The sequence below is a fragment of the Eucalyptus grandis genome, chromosome 9 (genome assembly GCF_016545825.1).
Source record: "Eucalyptus grandis isolate ANBG69807.140 chromosome 9, ASM1654582v1, whole genome shotgun sequence".
NCBI classification, from domain to species: domain Eukaryota; kingdom Viridiplantae; phylum Streptophyta; class Magnoliopsida; order Myrtales; family Myrtaceae; genus Eucalyptus; species Eucalyptus grandis.
In genome coordinates this window covers 22,065,306-22,074,766 of record NC_052620.1, presented here as the reverse complement: position 1 = coordinate 22,074,766, position 9,461 = coordinate 22,065,306, and the positions used below count along the sequence as shown (strand labels likewise).

Sequence of the window (9,461 nt, the reverse complement as noted above, 5' to 3'; positions counted from 1 at the left end):
TATATTGACTTTTCGGCAAAAACCTCAGTTTGCAGAAAAATCTTCGGAGGATGAGTCGACATTCCTAAAATGACTTGTGACATGACAGAACTTTCAATTTCTAAAATCGGATTCAAATTCGCGGTTAATTTCAATCTGGCGTGATTTTAGCGTGACTTAGGTTATCGGGTAGCTTTTAGAAATTATTAGTGCAATTGACCCATGGTTGATTTTCTTCGAGCCATATTGAATCTCTTCGACACATTGGTGATTCTCGGTGATCATGAAAATCTCGAGGTTTCAATTACGGACATAGGGTACCAAAACGATAGAAAAATCAATTTAGTATCAGTCGACGAGAATTTTGTAATTTGGTGGAATCACCCACGTTTAGTCACATATCTCTGTTGAACCAACCTATCTCTAATCTCTAATCGACTTTTAACTATGCCGTAATGATCTCTGCAGATTAGCACGGTCGAGTAGTCGATTTCTGGTCGAATTCTTAAGTCTATTGCATTAAAATCTCTTAATGACTTTCCCAGATAGTCTAGTTATCTCAAGAGTGATCAGCTCAAAGAATAGCACTATAATCGCGTCAATGAAAGGCCTGATTCACTCAATTGAAAACATAATTGAAATTTCAGGATGTCATATAAGGAATGAGGGATGTTGTGCACTTTAGGGTCAAGGCGTGACACTATGTATATTTCCATGTTCTCCTGACAAATTCTAGGTTTGCATCATGTTTAGGCCCGGTTCTACTATCATAGCTCGTTTGCTGCCGTAGGGTGTATTTAGTCTCGTTTAGGCCTTAAGTTATTCATGAAGGAAAATGAAAGGAATTAAAAGAAGATCAAAATATAGAAAATGCATTTAGATAACATCTGCATCATAAAACTTAGTTTTCAAGCTTAATTTCATTCTATTTTTTTAATATGTCATTGTCATCATCTAGCTAGGGATCCGCATTCATTAGACTAGGTTGGTTACACATTTAAATTCATTCATAGCTCATTGGAGTCTAGTCACGGGTCTTAATAATCAACCCATTTTTAATTTGGCCCGATATGGCTCGAGTTCTCTCCTTTACGGCACTATATTTGTTTTGATATTGTTAGATTATATATGATTGTCTAAATGACTCATGATTACTTGTCTTATGTATCTTAAGGGATAAAAGGGATAGATAGACTCCTGAGTCTTACTTACCTTCTAATTGATCCGTAATAAATTTGTGGTGACTTCTAGAGTAAAACCAATTGTTAACATTAATGAGAAGATGAAGTTGCAATTGGTAGAGTTTGGAAGAGTCCGTACTAAGTGAAATGTCTACCTAGTAAGAGGATTATTTGTGCCCACCTACCAATCTATCAAACCCACTGGGGTCAGGAGGATTGTGACAACCTTTTCTTTATTAATCGTGGTTATAGGAGTGTTACTGACAAATTTTCTTGGTGCATTAGTCAAGATACACTAATAGTAAAAACATATGAGACTATCTTGAAACTTGAAAAGGCATTTTTCCATAAAGCGATCTACTTCAGATAAAAATGTTACATTCTGAAAACACAATTAATGATCCTTAACAGGTATTCTAGGGACACTTCTTAACATTTTGAATACCATATGTTCAACAACTTCTGACTAATTAAGTAATCCTCATCAATTTAGTTTGGAAAGCTTTTAGATTAATGATTTTTGTGCATACACTAGGAAAGAAAGTAAAAAATTCCAAAAAGAAAAAGGAGTGTTGATAGGCTATGCATTATGGGCATCATCCATTTTTTTTTTCTTTAGTAACATCTAAATTTATATGTGGTTAACTTTTGCGTCAATGAGAGTCATGACTTGTAACCCATTAGTCAAAAACATGATTATAAAAAATTTCCTCTAACCATAGATGGAAACAAACATAGCTAATTGTGGATTAGCTTACAAGCACATCATTGGTATTGTCGGGGGATGATGACGTCAAGCTCTCCAACTTGTATTTAGTTTGTAATGTTATTCCACGCTTGGCATGTATATTCAATATTGAATTTTTCAAATTTCAATAACGTTTCCCACTCTTCATTTTCACAATTTATTACATGATTCGACTAGTTTTCGGAGTCATTATCATCCTTGCTATTCTCCACATGGTGTGACTTTTTATTGAGTTAGTGTCCCACGTCAGCTTATTAAAATAATAGAACTATGGAAACTTAGAAATTACATTACATATTATACGAAAGTCAAGAAACCTAATTTAATCACTAAAAGCGTGAAACTGACATTGCACGCCAGACACACTAGACAAAATTCGGAGATAGTAGTGTCACTATCGCTTTTGCAAGAGAAAACCACATCGAACCGTATCAATCCGATGCATTGTGCAAATTGTTTCATCATCGCAATGCAACAAGCTGGAAGATAATAGGAAAATGAGACGACGACGACAGAAGCCTTCCCACAATTATTTCTGATGCTTCGACTCCAAAGTACGACCACCGACGCGCAGCATTCCAAAGATGCTCATAGGTAAGTAGGCTCTGCAGTGAAAAAAATTCACATGGCGGACAGGTGAGAAATAAGAAGATAATAAAAATTGTCGAATAAGATTGGCAATTATACTTCTGATTGGCTCGCAAAAGAGGAGCAACTTTTCTGAGCAAGGGTGTTAATTTTTTGCTAGCAACTTACAGGCCAAACAAACAAACAGTGCACATGAAAGCTAACTTCAAAACTTACAATCCCCTTGCGATCCTTGAAATTTCCTGCCATTGAGATCACGAAGTTGCTCCAAGCTGACCGCAGAGAATGTCATTTCTAGTGGTACTCGAATGCGGAGCTCCTGGGAAACTTGTCTCATGGTCGGTCGAAGCCGCGGATCGGCTTGCAAACACATGAATGCTAGCCTTGCAATAGAGACCACGTCTTCTGCATCTCGAATTCGAACTCTAGAAGGTGAGAGGCGCTGATCTAGCACGTCTTTCAATAATGCTGGTGACCCAATTTCGGTCGATGATGAACATTCCCAAGAGACAATATCTCTTGGATGCTTTCCCATTAGTGTCTCTAATGCAATGACTCCAAAGCTATACACATCAGATTTTTCAGTTGGAATTGTAGAATAAGCCAGCTCTGCAAGTGAAGAATTCAAAACGTGTTCATAACCTCATCAGCTACGCTAAAGTTAACAACATTAATTCCCCTTCATGTGATTGGTATAGGTAAAATATTACGTGCAGATATTATTTCGATTACACATACTTAGTATCCTTCAACTATCCAGATCAATTATAATGCCTTTCTTGATCCTAAATGTTATTGAAACAAAAATCCTAAAGGATAGTAGTACCTGGAGCGATGTAACCGATAGAGCCAGCAACTGCAGTCCAGCTTAATGAGTCTGGCCTCAATAGTCTTGCCGTACCAAAATCTGAAATGCGAGCCTCATAATCAGCATCCAACAGAACATTGTTACTGGTCAAGTCTCGATGTATCCACCGAGGAAAACAATCGTGATGCATATAGGACAATGCGTTCGCCACTCCTCGAACCATGTTTACTCTTTTGTCCCATGCAAACTCTGATGCTTTCTCATCATCATTCAGAATTGCTCTCAAGCTTCCTCTTTCAATGTACTCATATACCATAAAAGAATGTTATAAGTGAGAGCAAAACCCATAAAGTTTGACGATGTTGCGATGGCGAATATTTGATAAGGCTTGAATCTCCCTCTCAAAAGATACAAAGTCAAGGATCTCCTCTTCAGGGGACGAAGAAATCTTCTTGACAGCAACAATTTGACCCGTCGATATTTCTGCTTTATAAACAATGCCGTATGCTCCTTCTCCCACATAGAACTTGGAGTCAAACTCTTCTGTGGCCTCAAGGATTTGCTTGTAGAAAGCTTTGCCATCAAAATTCAAAATGCACAAAAAATCTAAATCATTCAATCGTCCAATGTCTTCTCTCTTGATATTCTTTCTTGGACGACGTACAAAGATCAAGAGAAGGATCACGATGGAAGCAAGAAGCAGAAATCCCAAGAACGTGAGCACAGGGATAGCAGTAGTTCCACGTCCACCATCTCCATTGCCTTTCTTGCTCATAGGAGAGTCGCATTTTTGTAAAGCCTCAACATTCCCACAGAGTCTCTTATTGTGCTGAATTGCCTCAAATGGAGCCTCATTAAAAGCTTTGACATTTGGGAGAGGGCCCTCAAGGTTATTGTAGGACACATCAATAATAGTTAATGCCAGCATATCACCAAAAGTCTCTGGAATTGAACCCAACAAGCTATTGTGGGAGACATTCATGGTTTCGAGGACTCTCAGCTTTCCTAGCTCTTGCGGTATTCTTCCGGTCAATTGATTCTGACTCAAATCAAGAACTTCTAGGAATCGCACATTTCCTATCTCGGAAGGAATGGTTCCCTCCAATTTATTTTTGCTCAAGTTCAAGCTCAACAAGTTCGTGCATTGAACGAATTGCGCTGGAATTGATCCCCTGAAATTGTTTGATGCTAGGTTGAGATGCTCTAGTTTGGATAAAAATCCTATTTCATTAGGAATATCACCTGTGATCCGATTACTATTCAGGATGAGATCTAGCAAAAACTGCAAGCTTGCCAACTCCCTTGGAATCACTCCACTCAAATTATTTGAAGACAGGTCCAATTTCTGTAACCGAGTCATCTTTCCAAATACTGCAGGTATCTCACCAGAAATGTTGTTGTTGGATATTGTTAAGCTTGTCAAATTACGACAACTCTCCCACTTCCATGAAAGCTCACCATACAAATAATTGTGGCTCAAGTCCATGAGTTCCAGCTGTGGATATATTCCAAAAGCTTCTGTTATATTTCCTGTAAGTTGGTTTCCGTCAAGCCTCACTCTTATAAATGAACTACAGTTTCTCAAGCTTTTTGGAATGAGCCCTGTGAAATGATTGTTTATGACACTGAAATTTTGCAATAATTTCCCTTGGTATATTTCATCTGGCAATTGCCCTTCAAGTTTATTGTAAGACAAATCAAAAGCACTCAAACGAGTAATTTGATTAACTTCAGGAGGCAAGGAACAAGCAAAGTCATTGTAGCTGAGGCGTAATATGCTTAAATTGGTTAGGCTTCCAATTGATGACGGGATTGACCCACACAAACTGTTATTAGACAAATCTAATGTTCCAAGAGACACCAATTTTCCAATCTCTTCAGGAATTGGGCCCGAAAGATGATTTGAGTAAATGTGTAAAAGATTTAGATTGCTCAAATTTTGGATAGATGATGGAAGAGGACCCACTAAATTATTTACAGCTAAATCTAATCTAGTAAGAAAAGCGAGGTTCCCTATTTCTGAGGGTATGGATCCGGAGAGTCTGTTTTCCCACAAATAAAGAACCTTCAAATTCCTCAGTTCACCTATCTCACGTGGAATGTGACCGACAAGATTGCTTTGTGAGATGCTAAATTTTGTTAAGTTCCCTAAATTTCCAAGAGAAGTAGGGATTGGACCGACTAAATTATTTTTAGCCAGTTCTAATTCCTTGAGAGATATCGAATTTCCTATTTCTTGAGGGATCATGCTGGAAATTTCATTTTTGAAAAGATCAAGAATTGATAAATGTGTCAAGTTTGCTATAGAAGGAGGGATTGAGCCATTGAGATTGTTAATTGATAGGAAAAGTTCAGTAAGAGAAGTCAATCCCCCAAGTTCGGAAGGTATGGGCCCTGAAAGTTTGTTTCCCCACAAATAAAGATTCTCCAAACTCCTCAAGTCACCTATCTCGAGAGGGATGTGTCCACTCAGACAATTTGCACATAGGTACAAACTACGAAGATTTTTTAGCTTGCTTGCACTTGCAGGAATATTCCCATGGAGTTGATTGTTACATAAATTGAGATAGTTGAGTTTGGAAAGGTTACCGATACTCGAGGGAATGAAACCATAGATCCAATTGTTGCTAATGTCAAGACTGAGCAAATTGATTAAACACGAGAAGTCAAGGCCATCAAAAGTCCCTCTCAAACCAAGACAGGAAAGATTAAGATGGGTAATGGATCCATAGTCATTGCAAGTAATTCCGACAAAGTTGCAAGAATTGTTACCATGCCATGAAGACAACAGGGATTGGCTATAGTTGTCAAGGCTAGATTTCCATGTTAGGAGAGCCTCCGTTTGTTTCTCATTGTTGGCAGCAGCGGGGAAAGTTGAAGGAGTGGAAGAAGCAAAGCTGACAAAGAACAAGATGACGAATAAGAAGAAAGCGGCTCCTGAAGAAGAGGGATGATGATTGAGTAGAGACTTGTCAAAGATAAAGGAAGAACCCATTATTTGGTTGTGATTGATGTTGTTGAGACCTGAGGTACTTATAGACAGTGCCTGGTCCATGGATGCCTCAACTCTAGTGGACAAATTCTGAGTTTTCTTATTTTGTCTGCATTTTGCCCGAAACGAGGAAGCAGAGTGGGTTAATATTTTGCAAAATAATGCATGCAACAGTGGGAATGACGCGTTTAACGAAATATGTATAGGCTAAAAAACACAAAGTTGGTCAAAAGCTAATCACTACCACTACAAAAGGGCAGAAAGAAAGAAAACTTTTATATTTCACTCATTCCCACTAAACAGTGCTTGTCGAGCGTAAACCTTTTTTAAAAAAAAAAAAATCCAATCCCAACCCGCATTTAACCTCCTCTCGATTGGCTCGAAGTAACTTTTGTAATTGCCCGGCTTCGTTCCACGCCCCGTGCAAAAAAGAAGAAAAAAAAACACGACCACTCAAGCTGGAGAACCTTCGGTGGTTGCTCACGTTAATAAATCTAGCAACCCAGTCATAATAAACGATTAGCTTTCCCTCAAAATTCTTGTCATGCAATTATATTAAAAGGCGCCTTTAGGAGAGCCACTTTCCTTGAAAAATCACCAACTATCTATTGTATCATCCACTCTTGTCCCATAAGGTCATGTTGGCACTTAAATTGTGGTGACTCATTTTGTCATTTATTGCATTGAAAATACCAAGAATCGGTCCTCACCTCTAAACAAAAAATAATTAAAATTGCATATAGTAATTAGGAGCATTTTTGCATTAGTAGGTAAGCTCAAATTGGCGGTAGATAGAGTTAATTAAAGGTTCTAAACTTTATTAAATTATTTGGACTGAGCCCATGGAGATGCAAATTGACCAATAATTACATGGCTAGAGGGGACGGGGGTTAAAACCCATGAGAGTTAAAACTGATAAGAAGGCTTTGCGCTTAAGTTTATTAGAGCCAACTAATTCTTGATGAGGCTTGAAAATAAGCCCTAATAATGGATTAGACCTATAATAACACTATATAGAGACACTTAGGGCCTATTTAATAACTATTATGTTCCCGAAAATAATTTTTGTTTAGAAATAGTTTTTCCTGATTTTATTCCCCATGAGTTTCTGAGCATTCGAAGGTGTTTAGTAATTGCATAAAATTTCTATTACTAGAATAGAAAAAGAACAAAAATGCATTTGGTACGACCTTCAATTTTTTTGTACCATAGAATTACTTTTTATCTTTTAGTAATTCTATGAGATTTCTCTTTTCTTTTTTACTCTTATTCTTCTTCCTTATTTAGCCAGTTATTGGTCTCATCGAAGCTTCTTTGACCCTCGGCAAGGTCACGGGACCTCATCCGGAGGCTAGTGACTGATATGAGAAAGAAGAAGAAAGAAGAAAAAGAAAAGAAAAGAGAAAAAAAAAAAGAAATTCACTTGATTATAGATTGTTCCTAAGAACAAAGAAGTAATTTTTTTCTACTTCTTAATTTTTTTCTAAATTTATTCTTGGAAACCAATTTGTTATTAAAAATAGAAAAATTAGCTGACATTACTAAATGGATTTCTGCTCTTTTTTTGTTATAGAGAGAAAAAGAAAAGAAATATCTAAGAATTGACTAGTTACCAAATAGCAATCCCACTGCCCAACTGAGTCGATATGCTTTGCCCAATGGTGAGGTTCCACCATTTGCCGATCCCCTACCCGAGGCGTCTACACTAGACCTGTCGCTAGCTTCCTAACGTCGACACTGTTGCTTCAAGTCCCTTCTTCACAATGACAAAGCTAAGTTCCTACACCTTGAGTCCTTGACGACGACCTATTGCCATCGAGCCATCGTGACTCTACATTGCCCCCACTAAGCCTTACAATCCCTTTATAGTAACTAGCCATGACACTTGCAGCGCAACGGCTTTCCTTGCCGCCAACAAGCCACCTTGAGTTGCACTAGCCTCGATCCAAGCTCGACACCACCAACAATCCTTGTTGAGCCACTTGCCGACGTGACTCACCATAAGCATCCTCCCCCTCACCCTCGCCGGTTCATCACGATCCTCCATATTGGTCCCCCTTTTGTAAACAAAATCCTTTGAGTGAGGTAATTATCTAAATCAAATCTGAATTCAAAATTTTAATACCTATTTGGTATTATCACAATCTAACTTGATAATTGGAGATTATAGGCATATCCAAATTAGGAAATTTCCTAATTTAAAATGTGCACATAATTGGTAATTTAATTTCTAAACATTGAGATAGGGTTATACATTGCACGGAAAACAGATCTTTAAGCATTAAGATTGGGGTGTCGATTTATTTGTCACCAAGTTTGAATTGAGTGGATATCTTCAGCGATTTTGAGTTTGTCTTTTGCAATTTTTAACTCATCTTTTTTTATTGATCTACTTATTTATACAAAAATATAGCATTGACTAATTAATTAGGATAGTTTTTGTGACATCCTGAAATTGCAATTCTATTTTTAATTAAATAAATCAGGCCTTTCATCGACGCGCCTATAGTATTCTCAAAGCTGATCACTCTAGGGATAACCAGACTATCTGGGGAAATCATTAAAGAATTTTAATGCAATAGACTTGAGAATTCGACCAGGAATCGACTACTCGACCGTGCTCATCTGCAGAGATCATTACGGCATAGTTAAAAGTCAACTAGAGATCAGAGATAAATCGATTACTGAGATGTGTGGTTAAACGTGGGTAATTCCACCAAATTGAAAAATTCTCATTGATTGGTACTAGATTACTTTTTCTATCGTTTTGATACCCTGTGTTCGTATTTGAATATTTGAGATTTTCATGACCACCGAGAGTCGCCAAGGTGTCAAAGAGATTCATTGTGGCTCAAAGAAAATCAACCACGGATTATTTACACTAAAAATTTCTTAAAGCTACCTGGTAGCCTAGGTTATTTGCCCCCTTGCTCACAACCTATACTCAAGACCTCTAGATGAAGCAATTGATCTGGAAAATCTTGGGGGAAGCCAGCCATGGCGGTAGGACCCTTCAAGGAGACCAAAGAAATAGGAAGAGAGCACATAAGACCCTCCAAAGAAAGCTTGTCCCCTTCTCCCCCTCCTTTAATTCTCATATTTTTTTGTAGATAATTCTTGATACAATTTTGCCGACTAGCCCCCATTCCAGCTGCTGAAGCCTTC

At 37.8% G+C, this 9,461-nt stretch overlaps 1 protein-coding gene across 1 annotated transcript; it reads right to left on the bottom strand.

Moving 5' to 3' along the window:
• Positions 1 to 3,629: 3,629 nt before the first annotated feature.
• Positions 3,630 to 4,790, bottom strand: LOC104420438 (MDIS1-interacting receptor like kinase 2). Its single transcript, XM_018862401.2, has one exon. The coding sequence runs from the start codon at positions 4,788 to 4,790 to the stop codon at positions 3,630 to 3,632; it is 1,161 nt and encodes a 386-aa protein (XP_018717946.2).
• Positions 4,791 to 9,461: the final 4,671 nt, after the last annotated feature.

Coding starts and splice junctions, on each gene's coding strand:
- LOC104420438 (XM_018862401.2), bottom strand. CDS start 4,790: ATGGACTTGAGCCACAATTATTTGTATGGTGAGCTTTCATGGAAGTGG.